A 24170-nucleotide genomic window follows, 5' to 3' on the forward strand; every position below is an offset into this window, starting at 1 on the left:
GTAATAAATACATTTCCCATTCAAAGAGTTCTTCATCCTACAATAGTAATAGACTGATGTCAAATTTTTCATAAAAAAATATTTTTTATTTTATTGCAGTCACAGCACAGATTTCACTTCTGTCTGACAATTTCTATGTATTACGTGCACGTACATTTCGATAGCTTGTTTACTTTTTGATAATTTACGTTTTCAAAAGGAATATTTTTTAAAATTTAACTGACTTCCATCATGACTAATGTGACACCATCAAATGGTAAATATAAAATTTCCCGAAGAGGGCGGAAGCTCCAAGTCTCTGATGACCAGCGGACCCTGGTGGCTTTGCCAAAGGATGTTCCTGAACGGACTTGGTAACTTATACACAACCTGTTAATTTAGGGTGGTTAATGTTTATGAAGCTAGGGACTAACAAAGGGACTGACAGGAAGATTGGTTTCTGGCTACATAGAAATACTAATTGGCGAATATGCTTTTGAATTTCTGATCTGGGTTGATCAGGAATTTGGCTTATTCGGCAAAATGTTTGGTACCTGTGCTACAAACCTACTACCTACTAGAATTCAAATATGCCTCCTATACATGTTTTGTTCACTGAAGTTGTTATCATTAGTCTCACTCAATTATACCCAGGGCCGAAATCCTTCAAAAAGAGGAGAACGACCTGATAGTGTTCGACATCAGAGAGGAGATCCTGGAGAACGCACTAAAGATTGGCTACGAGAAATATATGGACAAACAAGTCGCCGTCTTCACCGTGCACTGCGCCACTGAGGCCTGGCTGAAACTAATAGACTGGTAAATAGATCTGCCCAGAATCTTTATTTGTTAACCACATCTTAGAACTACGGTAAGGTTTTTTAAAAATATATTCTCCTAGGCACTTCTACCGCCACGATCCTGGCGAAGATTCCAGCGCCCATCCTGCATGCTACATCCCAAAACGCGAGGAGTCTTGGATCCCAGACGAAATCCCAGATCCTTCCCCAAAAGACACGTGGAGCAGACAGGAACTGGCGGTAGTAGAAGATACGCCTGAGCCAGTGATGCAGAAGTGGCCCAGCTCATCTTCACTGGATATGCCCGTCATTGAAGAAATACCTTCGGAATATTGGTAAGGAGAATAGTTTAGGAACTGCTTGTTACACAGACACCTTAACAACTGCGATAATTGTGGAAACGAGAAAAGGGAATAACACTACCAATGTAGATCGCCATAGGAGATGTGAATCGACCTATAGGTCATGTAGGAACTGCAGGTCCATCCATCTCCATCGTCTATTTACGGTCCCCATTCGGTACCGAGAAATATGAACTTTTGGTAGATAATAAGTATTTTCAAATATATAGCCTTGTTAGGAATTTGCGTTGATGATGCAGCGGTGAAAAGATATTTATTTCGGAAAGTCCAAAGAATCTATCTAATGGTTTAAAGTTTAAAATATTTACTTAGCCCATATACCTACTAGGTATTTATTATACATATCTTCTATGAACAAGGTTCCCTGGCAAGATCAACATACCATCGGCATTGCCCAAGGGACCCAAGAAAGAACGACGTGAGAAAACAGAGAGCTACGTAAGTATATTATTTTAATTTCTATGATTCACGACACACCTATTTTACAAAAGCTGTGTAATTTAAGTACATTACCTAATGTGTTTATCACCAAAATTAGGCCTGAGCAACAGGTAAACGTGTAGTATCCACTACACCAAAATTTTGTTGCGATGGAACTAGGCTACAGTTGCAAAAGTCCAGATAACCTTCTCCTGATTCTAAAGGGGAATTTCGGGCATATGTGCAGGAGGAGTCTACCACCGTGAGCCAGCCCACGTCGGAGGAGTTCTTGAACACGGAGAGCGAAGTGCTGCAGAAGGTGACCGACTACAGTACCGAGGAATTCACCGAAAAGGTATCTTCTTCGCTACATATTTTTATGCACAGATATTGTTTATTTGCTCTCATGAATGTTACCGACTTGCTACATCTCCTTAAATATTCTTCCAAGGTTATTTTTGTTGTTTTGCTGGTAATAAGTAAAAAACTGATATCACTGCTTGCCAAGTGACTAGGCATGGAACAAAACTAGGCAAGGGCGCAGAGCATGACCGAGTTTTATCAAGATTTTTAAACAGACTCAAGGTTACTAGGTACTGAATAGGTGTTGTGTGTCCAGGAGTCATCGTTCGGTGCTCTGAAGACCACGACGCCGGTGGACGGGTCGCTGCACGGTGCTGGCGACTCCACCGTCGTGCGGCCCAAGAGGCGTCTCACGGAGAAGAGCAAGAGCTTCATGAAGCCGGGGTAATCTCCTCAGTTGCTCTCCTTACTGATTATCTGAAATAGATTAACTCTCAATATACCACCAGAAGTCTGCAGCATGCATCCGAACAATTAAAATCACATTATTATGTAGGTATTGTTCGGTATAGGTAGATACAGGCAGAAAAACCACATCTGTACATAATCTTTATATAAGTATCATCTATGTTTGTGCCTATCTTCTATATCTACAGATAGAAGGAAACTCGTAATTTTAACGTCTTTACCAAATTAAAAAGAAGAAGTAATTTTAATGTTGTTAACATATGTTTGCAGAGGCCGATCGAAAGCAACGTTGCCTCCAATCGACACTGGAGACTCGCGCTCTCGCATCAGCATCATTTCCGACTGTCGTCTAAGAAATCTCAGGTTTGTTACTTATTATTCTACCATTACCAGGGTCCACCTTATTTTGATTAACTTCAAAAAAGGGAGACGTTACTCTATTTTACCGGGGTTTCTTTTTTGTGTGTTCGCGGATAACTAAGGCGTTTTTGACTTAATTGTGATGATCATTTTTTTATAAAGGGGTATGCTGCCAAGATGGTCCATTGTCACATTAGGGTTTGATGATGCAAACCCTGAGAAATCAAGGGCAAGTCTCGAAAATTGTAGGCGCATATCGGGTCAAAACTTGATATTCGTTCGTGTTTATATTTTATCCCTTCGATGTTTTTGGTCCGTTTTTTTATTAAGTACGTAGGTACATAAAATAATAACCCAATTGACAATTAAAAAAACCTTTTAAATCCATGCAATAAGTAAGTACTGAAAAGGGCACATAAGTGGGTGCTTACTTTTACTTTCATTCGATGTAACAAAGAAAAAACTTACAATAGAGATTGTGTTATAAAGTAAGCATGTAATTATTACGATTGAAATACTTTTAATAGCCTTTGTATACCACTACGCGGGTGAAATAAAGGGTTGCCATGGGAAAAAGTAGTTGGGGTTGCCACGTGCAAAATAACAATGAGCTTGCTGTCAATAGGCTCACGTTTTATAGTGTGATTTTATTCCAAATGGGGGTAAATTATTTGAATGGTTTACGAGACATAGCTACCGTCCTTTTGTGCATTTGTTTTATTTTGACCTGCATGCATACTGGGATTAAGTCTTTATGTTCTTTGTGTACCCTTGTTGTTTTACGAAGACATCGTTTTTTATTTGGGAAAGTTTAGAACTGTACTGTACTGTTGTTGGAAATGCATCTATTATTTTAAATAACATTATTTAAAAATCGAGCTTATTGGAGGAGATCTCATGACCAACTTGACTCTTTACACTTGGCTGGCGAATATTTTTCAGACACAAATAGAAACTTATTTCACGCTATATTCCAGCAAAAATATTTTAGCTCCTAGAATATTGTCCAGCCATAACTCTCGACCTACATCGATAAAATGTTCTACATTGTAGAAGCATCGCGTTGTACAAAGTCATAGGGGGCTCTTGGGTTTATACTCTATGGCAAGGAGTCGTTGAACCGAAAGGCAACCTTTGTGTTGCACAAAGCGGGCCCATTTGAATGACATGAAACGCTTTGAATTAATCCTCGGGGAAACTAGTTGATAATCAATGCGTTATATTATGTGCACGGTCTCTTGATAACCTGAATACTCTTAATCTTTGAGTAGGGATGGCAATTCCAAGATTTTTTAAACTATTCTTTTTTTCATTGATGAAATGCTCTTTTCTCTGATATTACTTTAATCACGTACTTGTCATTAGTATGTAATGGTGTAGCTTCGAATACCTTATTAGCAAAAGCCATTTGTTCGCAAGCTCCTAAATTGGTCACGAATTTGACATTTGAGACGCTGACATTTAACTTTATCACTTTAAATATTGAGCGTCATTTGTCTCAGCCCCTAACACGACAGAGAAATCATTTCAGCAACACGCAGCTTATAAAAAGCTGTCGGTATGTTAAAAAAGTTTTTAAGTTTTTTTTCAATCATAATAATTAGGTACAGGACAGAGTCTTCCTACTTCAAAGTTTTGACGGAACTCTACCTACATGATTCTCAAACCTACTTCGTACTACGATATCGTTTCCTTCTTTCACAAAATTTTACTTGTTAACCTGAGCCTGAGGTTTTGCTGACTTTATTCTTTTGTTTTTTATTCGATTGATAAGTGGCAACTGTTATATATTAAATAACACTAATAAGAATACAGTAATAAATAGCTGACGCTGCAGCACTTGTTTCCCATGTTTTCCACTGACTCAGCGTATTGGAATAACTTAGGAATTATACCGGGTTTAGTCAGTGTGGTATTGAACGTCGTCGCGGACATAGGCTTTTCTTTTGTAGACCTTTTTCTTAATTAAAGTTTTTCCTAGTTCTATTTAAAGTTTTCTTTTTTAAAAAGCCTATCCAGACCCACCCCGTAACAGTGGTGTCAGAAGTGGGATACCAGTATCGATCGTGCTGGTATTCCATTACGCGTTACGCGAGTGATAGTCTGGACTATGTGTCTACTATAAACTCTGTGTCTGTGTCTACAAGCTCTGTGTCTACAAACTCTGTGTCTACAAACTCTGTGTCTACAAACTCTGTATCTACAAACTCTGTGCGTCAGACTCTGCGTCTACAAACTCTTTTGTGTGAAGTGATTATATCGACAGCGCTGTCTCTGAAACTCTAGCGCTAAATGTATAGTGTCTCCTTCACGTTGAACTCTGGCGTCTTGAATTTATCCATCCTGGAAGTTGAGTCTTGTCAGCTCGTCATTGCTGACTTACCACGTCACCGACGCCTTCTCTGCTCTCGCTGACGTGCTGCGGCGCGTCCTGGCTTAGAGCTACTTACCACAAAAGCTCCACTACTATCTGGTCTTGCTGCCGTCGCTGGTGCTTGGTGTTTGGTGTGTTCAACTTACCTGGTCATCTCTACGAAGTCTGCGATGTACTCCACACTCCTACTCGCCGTGCTGCTGTGAGTAGAATATCTTATCGCTTGTTATTGCTAATCCTACTTCTATTTCAGATAACACCAAATCCTACAATTTCTAAACATTTATTTTATTTCAAATCTCTTAAACAAACTTACCAAATCTTATTCTTTTAAAGTTCAATATCTTACAACCTCTATTTGTGATTTCTATATAATCCTAGATTAAGCTATTTTTCAAAATGTCCAGGCCCGAAGTGTCTCTCAGTGAACAATACCCTCTTAAGATTTTATGCGACTTTATTGATATATACCGAGGAGATCGTGAAACTTTACCGGCATTCTTAACAAATTGCCAAAATGCGCTAAATCTTGCCTCAGAGAGCCAAAAGAAGTTAATCTTAAAATACATTTTGTCTAAATTACGAGACAAGGCCCAAATAGCTTGTTCAAATAAAATCTTTGATGATTTTGAATCATTGCAATCATTCCTGCGTCAGAACTTTGGAGAAAGGAAGCATTATAGCCACCTATTCTTTGAGCTGCAGTCGTGTAAACAGCAGCCCAACGAATCAGTATCGCAATTCGCGTTACGTTTAGAAACTTGTCTAACAGACATGCAAACAGAGATACATAACTCTATGACTACTAAGAAAGATCTATCAGGAAGGATTGCTATGACAGAGGATCTTGCCCTTTACACATTCAACTTCGGCTTAAATCCAGGGCTTAGCAACATGGTGAGGTGTCGTAACCCTAAGAATCTTAATGAGGCTATAAACATTGCACTTGAAGAAGAAAAGATACGCAATTTTACCTTTAACGTCTCTGCAAAAATTTCTAAACATTGCAAATTTTGTAAAAAATCAGGCCACTTAGAGAGTGAATGCCTAAATAAAAAACGTTTTTCACAGCCTCAATCTCAATTCTCAAGAAATGGACCTCACCAAGTTAGTAAGCCACCGGGCGTCATAATATGCAGATATTGCAAATACCCGGGGCATGATATTTCACAATGTTACAAACGAAAACATAACAACTTAAATAAACAATCCGATTCCAATAATTCTGCAACTCAACATAATGTCGCAACGTTACCCGATTCTGTCGAACCGTGGGACGGAGCGGAAAATGCTGATTTAAACTAAAAAGTCGGGTGTCGTTTCCGTGCCGCACAACGCCCGACCGTGAGAAAGGCACTTTGCAATTTCGTAATACAAAATCATTAATTACTAACTCTACAAATTCTTTTACTAAATCTACAAAATCGAATTTAAACCCGATCATGCGACAGGGTAGCCAGCCCCAAAATGAAGGTCGGTCATTACAATTTCCACGGGTCATACAACAGGGTAGCCAGCCCCAAAACGGAGACCTTTCTACTTCTCATTTACATCCGATCATGCGACAGGGTAACCAGCCCCAAAATGAAGGTCGGTCATTACAATTTCCTCAGGTCATACAACAGGGTAGCCAGCCCCGAAACGGAGACCTTTCTACTTCCCTTTTATATCCGACTATGCAGCAGGGTAGCCAGCCCCAAACCGAAAGTCGGTCGTTACAAACTCGTGTGGTCATGCAACAGGGTAACCAGCCCCGAAACGAAGGCCAACACAAACTAGATTCATCTCAACACATTCCGAAAGGAATCTCTGCTTCGTTGAGTCAATCGGAAGAGCCTGAGAGCATTCCGATTCATGAAATTAAAACTTACAATGTAGCATTGCCTTACATATTTCTAAATACAAATTACGCGAATAAGCCTCTCTGCTTCTTAATTGACACTGGAGCTAGTGTTAGCATTGTGAAGTTACAAAACTTTACTACAACCCCACACTTATCAAACGATAAAATCAAACTCAAGGGTCTGAGTGAAGACGACTCTCACTACGAAACATTGGGATCATTCAAAATCGATTTTGAATATACTTTTCCTACTAATTCTAAACTTTATTTTAGCTATACACTTAACGCTGTTAGTGATAGAGTTAGACTTAACTACGATGGTATTCTAGGCAACGATTTCTTGAGGAAACTCGATTGCGATGTCAAATACTCCCAAAATTCTTTACTAATTCGAGGCCATCTCATACCTCTAAACTTCAATCGTCCAGTCTACGTCATTCCACCTCGCTCTGAGATAATAGTTGAATGTCCTATTTCGAATTCCTTAGATGAACTAGAGCACATGAAAGATGCTCTAGTCCTCGATCATATATACTCAGAGGGAGTCTACTTAGCAAACTGTATAGTTACAGTTAAGCCTAATCACTGTATCAATATTTCGGTGCTCAATACTACCGAGTCGGAAATCGTATTTAAAGACTATTATGTACATTTACTTCCATACGAGCCCGAAATCGTTTCGTCCGCGTCTCTTAGTAATGTCGATTATCAAAACATAAATAATCTTTTCAATATCTCTAATGATAGATCGCAACAAGTCCTAGATCTCATTCGAACTGAACACCTCAATCCTGAAGAGACAAAGATGCTCTTAGAGTGTTGTTCAGAATATACTGATATTTTTTACCTCGAGGGCGAGCCTTTGACACATACCATGCCATTGAGCATTCTATAAACACCGGTAACGCTGCTCCGGTTCATGTAAAGTCATATCGTTTCCCCGAGTGTCACAAAGGTGAAGTCGAGTCCCAAATAAAAAATATGATAGACCAAAATATCATTCGTCCTTCCAAGTCACCTTGGAGCGCCCCAATCTGGGTGGTGCCCAAGAAAGTAGACGCCACGGGTAAACAGAAATGGAGGCTGGTCATTGACTATAGGAAACTAAATGACGTGACAGTCACCGAAGTTTATCCTATCCCTTTGATCACAGATATCTTGGATCAGTTGGGCCACTCGAAATATTTTAGCACGTTAGACCTCGTCAGCGGCTTCCACCAAATTAAACTAAATTCCAAGGACGCATCTAAAACCGGCTTCACCGTTGTGGGCAACGAAGTATCCGGGCATTACGAATTCACACGAATGCCCTTCGGATTAAAAAATGCACCGGCTACGTTCCAAAAACTGATGAACACAGTGCTATCTGGCCTTCAAGGCCTTCACTGTTATGTCTACCTAGACGATTGTATCATCTACAGCCAAAATCTCCAATCCCATATTGATAAGCTCAAACTAATCTTTGATAGGTTTCGTGAATACAATCTCAAATTACAGCCCGCAAAATGCGAATTCTTACGACGCGAAGTAGCCTATTTAGGTCATATAATTACTGATAAAGGTGTGTGTCCTAATCCAGATAAAATCAAGGCCGTCACTCAATTTCCAACTCCTAAAAACCCGAAAGATATAAAATCTTTCCTAGGCCTAGTCGGCTATTATAGGCGATTCATCGAGAACTTTTCCAAAATAACTAAACCTTTAACTTCGCTTTTAAAAAAGGATGTTTCTTTTATATGGTCATCAGAGCAAGAAAATGCTTTTAATATACTAAAACAAAAATTAACAACGGCGCCCCTATTACAATATCCAGATTTCTCGCGACCGTTTCTGCTGACTACCGATGCTTCTAACTACGCTGTAGGCGCCATATTATCTCAAGGTGAAATAGGCAAGGATAAGCCTATCGCATACGCATCGCGAACATTAAACAAAGCTGAGGGCAACTACTCGACAACCGAGAAAGAACTCTTAGCCATCCTTTTCGGTGTTAAAACGTTTCGTCCCTATCTATTCGGCTATAGGTTCAAAATCGTCACTGATCACAAGCCCCTAGTTTGGCTATTCAATGTTAAAGACCCTGGCTCTAGATTAATACGCTGGCGCCTAAAATTAGAAGAGTATGATTATGAAATAGTTCACAAACAGGGCAAATTAAATTGCAACGCAGACGCTCTGTCGCGTTTCCCATTACAAGATACTGACAATTCAAATCGCCCGGTGTGCGCTATCGAGGATGAGTCACCGAACTCAAATGTTCCGAATCTTCCAGATTCTAACTCTCCAAGGTCGCCATTTGATAATCCTTCGCCGTGCTCGTCAGATACTTATGAAAAATACTTAAAACTATCTAAACAGCCTAACTTTGGTTTTGATACGACTATACAAGAATACAACGAATCATTGTTGAAAGCCAAATGCAAATTAATTGCATATCCTACTTCAATCGATTTAGATGATTCTGTCCCTTATTGCAAGGACATTATAGACTTATCTACAAGTCAACCTAACGTTCGTGACATTGAACGTGAACTTTATACCTTATACAGCACTTCCAATGATAAGCATTTGTTCACACATTTATTTGTGCGCGTTCACCACTATGATGAAATGTCGTATAAGGATATTTACAGACTATTAGTCGAATATAGAGATATGGTTAAATATTGGTATTTAGAGGAGAAGGAAGTTGCCATTTCAGATTTCTCTGATCCATTCACTAAACTTTCTTATACAAAAATCTACAACATGATAGGCTACGTATTCCATGACACTGGCATCAAAGTTAATATTTATAGGAACTCTATTCTATTTCCTACACCTGAGGAAGTCAAAAAGATACTCCGTGACAATCACGATTTACCGACGGCTGGTCATCCTGGCGTATCACGTATGTTCGAAAGGATAAAGTCCATGTACTGGTGGAAAAATATGCGGCAGGACATCGAAGATTACGTTAAAAACTGCAAATCCTGTCAGATTAATAAACCCTTACGTCAAATTAATCGCGCGCCTATGATCATTACCTCGACCGCAACAAAACCACTCGAAAAAATATTCCTTGACATTGTTGGTCCTCTTCCAGAGACCTACGAATTTAAATACAAATTCATTCTTACCATTCAAGATGATCTTACAAAATACTCGCAAGCCTATCCCTTGTTAACTTGCTCAGCGGATGAAACCGCTAAAAAATTAGTTCATTTTATATCTCATCTCGGAATTCCTAAAATGATCATCACTGACCAAGGCACTAATTTTACTTCCGAGGTCATCAAACAGCTAACAAAATTATTCGGAATAAAACACATTCTAGCTTCGCCTTATCACCCTCAAACTTGTGGCGCTCTAGAGAGGAGTCACGCCACCCTTAAAGAATATTTAAGGCCATTTGTGAACGAAAATGCCCATACCTGGGACTTATATCTCAATACAGCTATGTTCTCTTACAATTCCAATGTTCATTCGACTACCAATTATTCACCATTCGAATTGCTATTTGGTTTCAAGCCGCATATTCCTAAATCTATTGATACTCTAGAGAATAACACTTACACGGATTACGTCAGATTACTAAATCATAGATTATACTACAGTAGACAAAAAGCACTACAAAATATTCAGTTATCTAAAGAAAGGTCTAAACGCCTTTACGATTCTCATGCTAAGCCTGTTACGTATAACGTTGGTGACTCAGTCTATCTTAAGTGTCACCACAAGCAAAACAAAGCCTTATCCCCTGTGTGGAAAGGCCCTTTTAAAATCGTTAAGATAAATGGTAATCACACCGTCACTTTATTGATAAATCGGAGACACGTGCGTCATCATTATGACGAAATAAAGCTGGCGACAGACGAAGGTATAACCTGAACTTATCTTTACAGGCACTTTGGTCCATCAACTTCGTGTCATCAAATTGTCACGCCAATAACTACGAGTCCAGGCCTATACTTCGACAAAATTAATAATCTAAAATTCACTAATGATAACTGGAACGTCATAACCTATCTAGACATTAGTAGAATACATTCTCATTTTACTATTGTAGAATCATTATTTTCTAGAGTAAATACTTATTGCAAAGATTTTAGTTCTTCAAAAATCCAACAAGATTGTTTAAATGCGTTGTCAGCATTACAAAATCAACATGATAACAATGTTAAAAAGTATTCCTCTGTCTCGTATTTAGTTAATAGTAATAAAAGATACAAACGCGGTCTCATAGACGCTGGCGGATCGTTACTAAAAACTTTTTTCGGCACTCTGGATGCAGAGGATGCTCTCAAGTTCTCTAATGCAATTGATCAAGTAGAAACAGATGAAAAACAACTAGCGCATTTAATGAGAGATAATATTCACGTCATTAAGTCAACTATTACTACATTCAATAACTCTATCTCTAAATTAAACGAAAATGAGCAACGTTTAAATAAAAATCTCGAGGTCATTGATAAAGGACTTCAACTTATTTCCAACTCTAATGATAAGCTGGAAATTAAGTCTAACATTAATTCACTATTAAGTGCTCTTGAAAGTATTATTATTTCACTATCATTCGATATAGAAGATATCAATAATGCGATTTTATTCAGCAAAATGAATGTACTGCATCCAACTATACTTAGTCCACATCAATTATATAACGAACTTGAACAAAATAGGAATAATATGCCAAGGTATTACGAACTCCCGGTATCCCTGTCGTTACAAAACGTTCATGAACTAATCGATATTTCTAGAATTATTTCTTATTTTCATAATAACAAAATAATTATCGTTATTAAAATCCCGCTCGTACTTCCGCAAACATATACTTTGTACCGCGTGATTCCAATGCCTGTCCCATATGACGTATCGCAACCTGATACGTTTGCACTTATTGCTCCCGCTCATCCTTACTTAGCAATAACAGTCGATCATATGTTCTATTCACTGTTGCGTAGTGTAAATCAGTGCAAAGTGATTCCGGATAAATTCCATGTGTGTGAGTTAGAAAGTGTTTTTTCAAGTGTCGTTAACCCAATTTGTGAGACTATCTTAATTACGGAAGTAGTAAGTAAGTTACCTAGTTCTTGTGAAATTAAGCTATTAAAGGGCTCAGTACAAGTATTTCATAAAATAAATAATAATAATTGGATTTTTGTTTTATCTGAGCCAGGCAAGTGTCATATTTCCTGTAATAATGACGGAAACAATTTTGATGAAACTCTGTTTGGCACGGGCTTATTGTCAATACCTAAAACCTGTAAAGCTTTCTTTAAAACCTTACAGTTCGTGCCACAGTCAAACGCTGTTCTCAATGTAAGTTCACAGATTATTTCTAACTTTAATCTAGTAGACGATGACTGTTGTAATAAAAATAGAGTCAACAAGACACTTACCAGGTTGCCTTATTCAAAATTAAACGATGTAAATAATTTGGATTCTCTATTACAAGCTAGTTTACATTTAGATTCATTCGAAAAGGAATTAGATAGCCTTGAGAGTCCTAATCATTTCCAAAAATATGGCATTCATTACATGTCTCTTTCTTATGTACTTTTCATTGTATTCTTTGTATACCTACTTTATAGAATCAGAAGATATTTTTGTCCAAAATCAAAGGATCATTATTGTATACAGATATTCAATCAATGTAATACTAAGAAAGTTACTGAAACTCGTCAACCTTCTGTTGAATTATCTGTCATGAATGAAAACAGCGTGGCCGATGATACTTACTCATCAATGTCAAGGCCAACGCCTATTAAACGTAACCTTTTAGTGTCTAAGATAAACTAGGACTTATAATGTTCTTAATTCTCCTTTTAACTACTAATAATATACTTATGTTATTGTTTATGTCTATCTAGAATTAATAGATTGTATTAAGATTATATGCATTATGTTTTATCGCTATAATTATTAAGTAATGTTTGTTAATCTGAAACGACGTTCGATATTATCTCGTGAATTTCAATTTCGCATCTTTTTCTCCTAGATGCTCCATTTTATCCGGGGGGCTGTTATATATTAAATAACACTAATAAGAATACAGTAATAAATAGCTGACGCTGCAGCACTTGTTTCCCATGTTTTCCACTGACTCAGCGTATTGGAATAACTTAGGAATTATACCGGGTTTAGTCAGTGTGGTATTGAACGTCGTCGCGGACATAGGCTTTTCTTTTGTAGACCTTTTTCTTAATTAAAGTTTTTCCTAGTTCTATTTAAAGTTTTCTTTTTTAAAAAGCCTATCCAGACCCACCCCGTAACACAACCCTACAAAAGGTCGAGTGTCCCAGGTGCGCTGGGGTCAACGTTCGCTCGTCACCGCGTTTTGTTATAGCCCTTTATAGCTTGATATGCACGTATTTTTCATGCGCTATTCTGATTCACCTAGCTAGCTTATTGTCCTTCTCGATCAAGTAGCGAATACGGGTTTGTTAGATGTTGGACAATAAGAAATATAATTAGGTATTCATCTTTCACTCTTTGTGGAATAGGGGCTGGTCTGTATAAGCGTGGCTATATATATTTTCGTCTTAAAGGTAACTGGGTTGAGGAGGTAAGCTAGGCAGTCGCTCCATGTAACAAAATATTGACACTCACCCGCTGAGACTGGAGGTAGACCCCAATACAAAGGGGAAAGGCTAGGCAGATGATTTTAGTGCTTACATTTGCAGGAGGCCAATAAACAGTTAAACCAAGCAGTGAAAACCTACCAAATAAATCGAATACACAAACATCCCTCTCGAAATCTACCAATAGTTGTAACATTAGAACAAAGCTTGCATTCCTCTGTTGGAGTTTAGTTGTAATTAATGAACAAGTGAGCGCCGCTGTAATAGTAACTCGATTAGTTGAGACAATACACCGCTTTGATGTCAGCCCCCGCAGCTACATTTTGCTATTAATTTGTTGTTATTGGACAGCTTGGACAGCCAGCAGTAGGAAATATTATTGCCTGCCACTGACGTTATTCTTTCATTACCCTCAGTTCATTGGTAAGTTTTGACAGCTTCGCCCGGAGGCGTTTCAGACCCTCATTTTCAAAATGCGTGCTGGTTTCTACAATGAGCTGACGGTTCTAAAAGTTGTGGATGGTTAACTGGCCTTGTTACATTGATCTTTGATTTGCAATACTTTTATATGTTTTCATCCATAAGTTCTCCTAGATTCCTTGTTCCACCCACTGCTGAGCAAGCTACCGCCCCTTTCTGCTTTCCTGGTACTTTACAGTTACATCCTCTAATTATGATCCTAATATCTTAATGTGGTATAAAAACTATCTAGCTACGTAATATTATCAAATTAATATCTGGCAAGCCCTTCTGGGAAGCGTGTCAATTACATATTATTAGGTAAAGTTAGTTGATATGTATGTCAGTTTAATTATGTATGAGCAACTTAATATTGTTGAGATGGATGCCTTATTGAGAGCTTTCGTCGAGCTTCTCAATTGTTATTGGATATAACAGAAATGTACGTAAACTTGACGAGTAACGCTATTACGCAGTTTGGAACCGTTTATATGAAGTGTTTGTATTGAATATGGCGTACATACTGGGGTATCGTTTTGTTGATTGAATTTCGGTTATAAAGCGTTCTTTCATTTCAGAAGCAAAGTACGAACATTTTCATAAGTAAAACTGTTTCAATCTCTGAAATTGTCTCAACAGTCTCAACAGCACCAGAAACATCGTGAGAAAACATAACATTTATTAGAATGTTCCTTTGTGTCGCGTCTAAACAGAATCGTGATGGGATTTTTCTCCATTGCTGCAGTCATATCGCTCCCTAGCAGCCATACTTTACAAAATCACGTTACATAACATGGTCTTGTTAAAAATTCCCATTTCATATAATCCCGTGACAAAATGTGGAGCATGCAATAAGGCTGATTGCACACATGTCGACGCGCCGCGCGGAGAGGCGACGCGACGCCGCGCGACTCGCGCCCGCTTTGTACAACTAAAAGCTTTTGTTCGTTACTGCCATGATGGATGGCCGACGAGAGACTTTTTTTCATTTGCTAACATGTATCGCGAAATTATTTCTTTTTGTTGCTGTTTTCGTCGGCGACATAAAATGTGTTCGCACTGAATTTGTGGGATTGCGCGAGCATATTGCTTCGCAGTTGTATTTTACGCTGATGTTGTAATTCTTTGGAGGAAAATATATATTTGTGGTGTCCACGTGTTTTGTGGGCGCTATTGTAAGGATTCGTTCTGTGAAGGAGTTCTTTTAACTTTGTTAATCCCTAATTGGGCAGTCAAGCCATTGAAACATTTTGTTTGTGAGCCAGTTGCCGACCGGCGTTGCTAACGAGGAAATAAACGAGCTCGTTCTGAAACGATTGCGTAATATCATCGTTCACAAAGGGAGGCTCGAATAGCCTTAGATATTGGGTATCGATTGATAATATTGGTCCTGAAGGAGCTGAAATTGTTTAGTAATGCTTATTCAACTGTATTCGAGTATAGGTACTCACAAAACACAAATCGACTACATTTAACGCATCTATTTACAGATTACTTGGGAGACAAAGACGTAACCACCGGGACGTCACAAAGGGATGTTTTGTAACACACCGTGACGAGGGGGTCTATTAAATTATCGCTGACAATCCGAAGAGCACCACAATGCCGGGACAGGCCCACTCGAGTGCACGATTGCAAACGCGTTTTAATCAAAAGGGGAAGACGCGACAATGACGGCTATTCTGTCCCTGCCCTAATTTCCGAATGTCTTGGACAATTTGGGAATTTATTTTGCTTTATCGTTTATTGGTTATAAGGTCGAGAATCGTGTGCTTGTGAAAGCCTGAGCTTGTTGGACACGTGTACCATTGATGTTCTTCATATAAAAGAGTTTTGTGGCTATTATATTCTATAGGTTTTTGATTGTCGTATTGAAGACTATTCTTAGTAAGCGTCGTGTTTATTGTATGATTAAACAGTGATTATGGAATGAAAATGAAATTAATTATAACTTGGGGCTTCAGATTTAATTTCTATAATATCTGTTTACGTGCCTACTTTAGATAAACATTCAGGAAGGCTTATAGCTTATTTCCCATAAAGCAATCAAGTTTATCACAGTACAATTACGTTTTCGGTACATAGGCGGGTGAGGGGCTAGCCATGTGGAATAAACCCCTAATCGTGTGTTACAGCACCCCAGGGTCGGGAGTTCTTTGTAAATCGCTCAGCATATGATTACGACGCACATGATAAGTATTACAACCGCCTGACAGCTATGGGAAAACCTTAGGCCGGTAATACACGGACCGCTTGAAGCAGTCAGGGGCGACAGCTTCATGCTGCGACCCGAATCATTTGCAACTGCTCGAGCGGTTCGTGTATGTGCTTCCATAGAACTCTGCAGTTCACTGTGCAGTCGACAGCTTGAAGCTGTCGCCCCCAACTGCTTCAAGCGGTCCGTGTATTGCCGGCCTTACCGACGTTATATTATACAGCTACCGTACGTTAATATGTACACGAATTTGTTTTCCGCCTCCTTGGATCTTAATTTTTTACTGCCCTCAGGGAAACATACTTTGTTGTCGCGATATTAAAAGTGTGTGTACAGCATTTAATTTTGTTTACTTTATCGGAAGCTTTGTGTTTTTAGTCTCGCTATGGAGGTTGTTTTGGAGAAAGTATTTTGAAATCGCAAAGGTTGAGGTTGTTAAAGGCTTGATAGATGGTGCCAGTCCCTCTTACCTTTTCTATGTAGACTTACACATTTCGCATCAGCGATTTCCAATTAAAATAAGTACGAATTTAGTTGAAAAAATCCTGCAGCTGTGGTGTAATATGTAAGTGGCCCTTGGTTTATAGTATTTTTCGTTACTTGTATCTGATGTGAAATAAATTATTCTTTAGTAGTTTCATGTCATGTCGACAGCGGCGGCCCTAGCCATTGCGAGGCTACGTGCGGCAGGTCTATGCGAGGCCCTTTGTCCTACGTGAAAACTCTGTGTTGCGAGAGTAAGCTGGTGTTTTGATTTACTTAGCTAAACGTCATGTTTGAGGAGAAATGCTCAAGTTAAACAAATCAATAGAATCACAAAATTAACAAATATTAAGATGATCTGATGCTTTCGAATTTTCTTAAGACTAAAATCTTTAATTAAAGCAGAATAATCAAATGAATGAGGAACATCATTTTGACCGAAAGAATAGCAAGGGCTGAAAGTCGATCTTGTGTCATCGAATTCCTTAGATATGTTTTAATAATTTTAAGCCTTGAAAAACTGCTTTTTCTATATTATTATTTTATTATTCGAATTCTCAAGACTATTTCGGTAGTGGGTTAAACAGTTAAATTATTTTCTAATATATATTTCAGCACCTAGCTAGATAATAATATTCAGCTCTTCATATAACTGATTTAGGACCGTCTCTAGCTCATGTAGCGCCCGGGTGCAATCTTGACCCAAGCGCCCCCTATTTTTTGAAAGATATTTTGACTTGAGTAGTTCGAACGTCGTAAATAAGAAAGTTCATATGGAAGCTAGGAGTTATGTTCTTGTTAATAAAAGGACTTAAAAGCGGCCCTACCACAAATAAGAAAAAAAAAACAAGTGGGAAGTGAAGTACCCGCGAGCGCAGCGAGCGCAAAAATTTTTGAGCTTTGGGTCACTAAAGCACCTAAACTTGTATAATAAATAATAATCCAAGGTGAATTCGCGAGCGTAGCGAGCGCGAAAATTTTTGTGTTTTGGGTCAGTAATGCACCTACACTTGTACAATAAACAAGAGTGCAAGGTGAACTTGCGAGCGTAGCGAGCGCGAAAATTTTTGAGTTTTGGGTTATTTAAGCACCTAAACTTGTACAATAAACAACGGTAGAATGTGAATTCGCGAGCGTAGCGAGCGCGAAAATTTTTGTGTTTTGGGACATAAAAGTAATCTAATCAAGTTAGAAGGAAAGGTAGTGTCAAGTGAATAGCCGCGAGCGTAGCGAGCGCGAATTTTTTTATTGTGTCTAAGGACTCTCAAATTAAACAAATAAAAAAAACGAACTAAAAAATAGGAAATAAATTTTAATGAATTTAAATTAAGAAAACAGTGTTAAAAATTTCAATGAATATAAATTAATAATAGTGTGAATACAAAAAAAAATATTTAAAAAAAGCGTGGGGTGCATGGTGTCAATAGTTATAAATATGTTATTGACAGACTGTACCTACTCATGTAGGTACAGTGATTTTCATTTCGATAATATCTTAAAAAGCACCCCACGCTTTTTTTAAATATTTTTTTTTTTTTGTATTCACACTATTATTAATTTATATTCATTGAAATTTTTAACACTGTTTTCTTAATTTAAATTCATTAAAATTTATTTCCTATTTTTTAGTTCGTTTTTCTATAAAAAGCGTGTTTTTTAGTTTTTTTAAACTATTATTTATTTTCCACTTTTTAGTTTGTTTTCAAACTATTATTTGTTTTGTAGAATTAAAATTCTCTTAAGTATACAAAAATTTGTCAATATTAGAGAAAACGGCTAAAGATAATGGAAATAAAAATTAACATCGAGTCCTGCCTTATCGACTGTAGAGAAAAATTCTAGAAAATTTTAATTAATTTTCTTACCTTATCGACTACAGATGGAAATTATATAAATTAACAAATATCATATTTTGCAAATTGAAAAGCCTAGAAGTCGGTGTCTAATGGATGTTACTAAGTTAATTTTGCCACCGACTTCTAGGCCGATGCACCTAAAATTAGTTTTTTTGCTTTTAGTGTTTTGGGAACTCGGTTTAATTTTTTTGTAAAAAGGTTATTTATTTAAAGCTTTTCAGTGATACGAATAGTTGTCACTATCCATACAAGTGGGAAGTTCTCATCAATACAAAGAATATAAGTCCAAACGAGGTAGTTTACATATTCAGTAGTCGAGTTCCCTCCATTTTCTCTGGTCTCCATCATCAGGTCAGCTCCAAACCTTCACTGTTGCAAAGGTCTTGTCAATACAAATAATTTAAGCCCAAACACGAGGTAGTTTACATATTCAGTTGTCGAGTTCCCTCGACCCTCTTTGGTCTCCATCATCAGGTCAGCTCCAAATCTTCACAGTTGAATAGTGCTTTTAGGCGTACACCTAAGTGTCAAGTTTTTACCCTATGTATGCCTACAAGTTTTGAAGGTTGCCCTCGATTTCTCAGGGTTTCCATCATCAGATCCTGACCTGATGAATATGGGACCAACTGGCAGCTATTCCAAGTCGAACAAAAAAATAATCACGTAAATCGGTCTATAAACCTCGGAGTAATCGATGTGTATGTGTAACCTCCTCCTTTTTGGGAAGTCGGTTAAAATGGAATAATTTTATCAAATTAGTGTATTGTCATCGGTCCTCAATAAATCTACAAAGTTTGAACGAAATCTGGCCGTTTAAAGTGGGTCAAAATCGCGCCCAAAGAAGTCGGTTACAAACAAACATACAAACATACAAACCTACAAACCTACAAACATACAGGTGAAGCTAATAAAAAGCGTGTAAAAGAATCCGTGACTATATCGAGAGCCAGTTGTTTTTGTTACTTTGGTGTTCCAACATTTTGTTAAATTGAGGACTCAATAACCTCCTCCTTTTTGGGAAGTCGGTTAAAAAGTAAACGCAGAATAAATTAGAAATAAAGAAAAAAATCACTTTTTTTCTTGGACCAGATATATATTTTTTAAAGATAATTTTTTTATATTAGTGTGGGTTGTAGCGCGAGGCCCCCATAAGCGCGAGGCCCTGTGCGATGGCACAGTTCGCACACCCCTAGGGCCGCCACTGCATGTCGATGTCTATTTCTGCAGCGATTTGTCTACAGTCAATATATTCATACGGCCATGACGTCAGCCACATTAGCTTTCCATACATTTTAATGTCCTTTCCAGATCATTACCTTACGAAGTCAATGCCATAGGTGATCGGCCTCTCACCTCACAGGCCCAGGTTCGACTCCCGTATAAAATGTCACGAATTATACCACAAAAATATGTATATTTGAATGTTTTTTCATGTGGTAACTAGATGCGTTGTATTCTGATGGTTATTAATGGTGGTCACTGTTTTCTGAGAGGTGATGGGTCCTCTGCCTGTCTGCCCGGTCGGACTAGGCAGGGTACTGAACTCTGAACCCGCAGTATAGCTGTATATTGAATGCTGTTGGTGAATTTCTTGTGTTCTTCGCCGTGAAGTACCTACGGTTGCGGTGTTCATTATTATTTAACTTCGTTTCAAACTAAGTTAGATCAAATTAAGTGAATTTGAATTTGAAATTGATCTGCGATCAATCTACGATTCAGTATTAGGGTGTGTCATTGAAGAAATCAATTTTATACAATTAACGAAAACTCATTTTATCTGTCCCTTCGTTGAGTTTCGCGTGAATTTGTTCTAAGCAGAACACGTACTTTGATAGCAGTCTCAAGATACATTAGATATTCTAAATCAAGCTTTGTTCGTTACCTCGTTCCCCAAAGAAACAGTTCCCCATTAAAGTCAATAATATCAAGACACGAGTCACGGCAAACTGTTTGTCGTCGTCCCTATTACAAGTCATTCGGCAAACACTACACCCCTACAGTTTTAACTTGCAATAATGATACCTATATCGTTAGCATAAGGTTTGTTATTGTACGGTATGGAGGTAGCCTGAAAGGAAGGAATTAAGATAAATATAGCACGTTTTTAGGTGACAGCCGTTTTATGATACACGACTTTTGGTTAAGATGGCTGAAGTTTATGTTTTGGTCTTGTAAAAAAGAGAATTTTACTAGAAAATAATAGTTTCTTAATAGTTTAATAAGTTTTAAGATAACTTGAAAATCTAGTACATAAGATATTGGGTACCCAAAATTTTTGAGGAATTCAATTCAAAATGTTAATGAGTATGAAACATATTTTAGAGGAAGTGGTTGAATTAAAATTTCTAAGATATATCCCTCACAAACAAAAAAACAAGACCAGTTAAATAAAAGCTTGTTTAAATAACTTTCGTGTAAGTCCAGATATCGTATCGTAGTCGTGTCGTCAGGTGTAAACATGGTCTCATTGCAAGCTCTTTTCCTAAATGTGCTTTTTATTGGATTAACTATCCATTACCCTACTTGGTGTTGTTCTTTCCAAAAAACAATTACCGAGTATCGTCGCGGCGTCTAAATACGCCATCCTTGTTGTGTCGTGTCCTAAATGTACGTGTTATTAGATTAACCTATCATTAGAGGTACCTACAAACGTAGGGATACATCAGAAGACAAAGTCAAAGGTTTTTATTTCATATAGACTTGCTCGTAAGAAACGTCAATAACTAGGTGCGCGGTTCCAAGGAGGTGGGTCTTATGGAGAAGAGCCACAAATCAGAGCACTTGATAAGCTTAAAATCCATGAATCTTCTTTGATTTATTAGCACCCGGATATAAGTGGCCTATATGTTGTTCTTATGTATAGGCCATGTTACTAACGAGTTTTCTCAATAAATTGGCTATCTATCAATTTAAATGTACCAAGTGCATGGGTGGTTACTGATATTAGCGAGTTTAAACAGAGAAATTCATTCACCTTAACGTAACTTCTTAGAATCGGCTGTGTAGCCTTTATTTGTATAAACTGCTGTTTTCCTATATACCTTCTGCAGTTTCCTACCCAGTGTCAGTGTATTGTGTCTGACACTAGACACTGATGGCACACACCTATTTTGTTTGGAACCTGGTAAAGGTTAACTTGGAGTAAATATCGCGAGCTTTTGTTTTTTTTAGGAAAAGTACCCGAAGGTTTATTTATACGACGAGGGTTCGGGGAACTTATCAATACCAATTGGATTTTGTTTCTCGGTACTTGTTTTTCAGTCTTGTGATTTCTCGATAAGTGAGTTTTTGTAAACAAGCTTTTCGGGTACTGAAAATGTTCGAAGTCGTTTTCTGCGTAAACGAATGTTAATAAGTTATGAAGGTAAAGTTAAAACGAAGACTATTTTCAGCTTTCTAAATGAAGTAGCATAGGAAAGAAATTGTATAAAATTGACAATAGGTACTTTCGGTGCCAGTTTTTGGGAATACATTATTTTGGACGGCTGAAACCTAACGTCAGTTCAGGCGCAACGATAAACGGTAGCTCTACTTACTACTACAATTTGGCTTACTCAACCATACACATTCATTTTAAATAGTAATTGAGTGGGGCATGTATACTTTTCCAAACTATAGATATTAGAGTACTCTATTGCTGAAAATATTCATCACAACTCATTAGTTTGCAATAGGTACCTACCATTCATACACGGTTCATACTCAACCCTCAACAAACATATTGAAGGGTGTTCCTACGGTGACGGAACCCCATGAGCATACAAGTCAAAGAACTCATTGTCATGGTGTAAATTAAAGAGGGATTTAGGGCCTAAAGTTGCCAGGCTCTGAACTATAGAGATATTTTGGGGAGGAACATTTTGGTCCATATCTATAATATCTATTCAAGAGAAGAAATATCTTATACGAGGGAATATAGGTTGACGTAGACGATGCAAAAATAAAATTTGTCGAGAAAGGAGGTCTCTAAAAATATATTTCGATTCGATATTTCAAATTATTCAAGTGTCTTGTTTCTCTGATTTGAAGCACATGGATAATTTGAACCCGAGACTGAAACATGAAAATGAGCTATTTATACATACGAGTTTCATGAATAAGCGATGTGGGTAGTTTGAAGTATTTTCCTTATAGCCGCATAGATATGCAGATGGTGGTATTATGCATACGGATTCCTACCGACGGCATCTGAGAATCACCTTCGAATTTACCGGTCGTTAGCTTTTGTACGAGACGAGTATTGACGTATCATGCTGTATGTGTGTTTGTGTATGTCATGTATTGAAATTAAGGCGGGATATAGGTGTATGACATCCCGTAGCTTGGTCGTGTACCCTAGTTTTGCTTGAGTTATTTACGATTTATTTGGAAATTTACAAAATACATTTTCATAGTCTAGGTTTGCTATGCGTTACATAATTCTATTGGGTAGGTCTTACCTTCTGGATAAAAGATCCGAAGTAGAAAACTTCTTCTTCGTAGAGATCAGATTGTGACATCTTTTTCAGTATGTTCTTTGCAGACATCTATAAATTTTGTGAAATTGAGACTCTGCCTACCCCACAAGGCATACATCAATTATTATCAAAAACATAATTCAGATAGCTGTAGTACAAACCGAACAGAAAACATCTTATAAAATCTAGACTTGTACCTGTCTACATCTATCAACATCTACCTCTGAATCTAAAAGTTTAGCAATGTAAAACATTGTCAAGGTTCCTGCAGCGAGTTCAGTGGCTGCTTCATATCGCCATGCTGCTCCAGCCACGTGACTCCTCAATATATTCCAGGGGTATCGCCCTCGATACGAGGACGCCATTTCATTTTAAGCGGCTTTAGAATTTTATGCTTCAACGCGTCTTGTAGCGACAGATAAGTGTGACGGAGTTGTGGCGTTTAATGATTGAAAAATTTTGATCATTTGAGCATTCTGATTTATATTTTAATGTCAAATAGATGTTTGCGACTTCTTTAAGCCTATTTAAGTCTCCTTCTTTGGCCATTTTTTAGGTTTAAGTTATTAATGATATTGTAAGTCGGTGAAAATTCTAACAGGTTTTCTTCTTATCTTAATCTTACGATTTTGTAATATTCAATTTCATCTGCTTTCCATATTAATTAATTTATTTATGCTTGTATTGATTGTGTAATTTTGTCCACAGATTAGACACCCAGTACGAAATAACATCGGAAAAGGTGGACACCCCACCAGGAGAGATTGTCAAGAGGAAGTAATTAGTATTTAATAATTACAAATTTACGAAAAATTTACACTGTAGTTAGCTGTTTATCCATTAGAATTGGTTTCCAAGGATCTTATTATGATAGTGGTTTAAATTATTTACGAATTTGTTTATTGAACTTATTTTAATACATTTGGCTTATAAGGTTTAGTTATGTTTTTAATTAATTTCTATCCTGAATGAGTAAGCTGTAAAGTGTACCTACAGCAATCTATCCTTATTAGGTACCTACCTATCCACAGGTCCACTAACATATATTATGAAACTGGTACCTACAGAATTAGCAAGTTGCACAGAGCTCCTTGATACGCTTTTTGGTCTCTGATACACACACCCTCAAAATCCCACATTGTTCTCAGTTTAACGCGTCCAACGCCATAACCCCCGCTTGATCCCCCAATTTTGACGTAATCTTACGATACTGATTCATAAGCCCTTA

General features: G+C 37.6%; 3 protein-coding genes across 3 annotated transcripts; all 3 read left to right on the forward strand.

Annotated features, from left to right (window-relative positions):
- Positions 1 to 91: 91 nt before the first annotated feature.
- Positions 92 to 23881, forward strand: LOC110380247 (uncharacterized). The gene is made up of 8 exons (XM_021340168.3): positions 92 to 353; positions 634 to 798; positions 881 to 1114; positions 1501 to 1579; positions 1809 to 1916; positions 2181 to 2308; positions 2603 to 2695; positions 23651 to 23881. Exons 1-8 carry the CDS (start codon positions 232 to 234, stop codon positions 23721 to 23723), a joined length of 1002 nt encoding a protein of 333 aa, XP_021195843.1. The 5' UTR covers positions 92 to 231; the 3' UTR covers positions 23724 to 23881.
- Positions 7798 to 10874, forward strand: LOC135118122 (uncharacterized). The gene is made up of 2 exons (XM_064039248.1): positions 7798 to 10473; positions 10794 to 10874. Exons 1-2 carry the CDS (start codon positions 7891 to 7893, stop codon positions 10872 to 10874), a joined length of 2664 nt encoding a protein of 887 aa, XP_063895318.1. The 5' UTR covers positions 7798 to 7890.
- LOC135118115 (uncharacterized) lies at positions 11100 to 13102 on the forward strand. Its single transcript, XM_064039238.1, has one exon. It carries the CDS (start codon positions 11251 to 11253, stop codon positions 12688 to 12690), a length of 1440 nt encoding a protein of 479 aa, XP_063895308.1. The 5' UTR covers positions 11100 to 11250; the 3' UTR covers positions 12691 to 13102.
- Positions 23882 to 24170: the final 289 nt, after the last annotated feature.

The sequence above is a fragment of the Helicoverpa armigera genome, chromosome 18, assembly GCF_030705265.1.
Source record: "Helicoverpa armigera isolate CAAS_96S chromosome 18, ASM3070526v1, whole genome shotgun sequence".
In the NCBI taxonomy this organism is placed as follows: Eukaryota; Metazoa; Arthropoda; class Insecta; order Lepidoptera; family Noctuidae; genus Helicoverpa; species Helicoverpa armigera.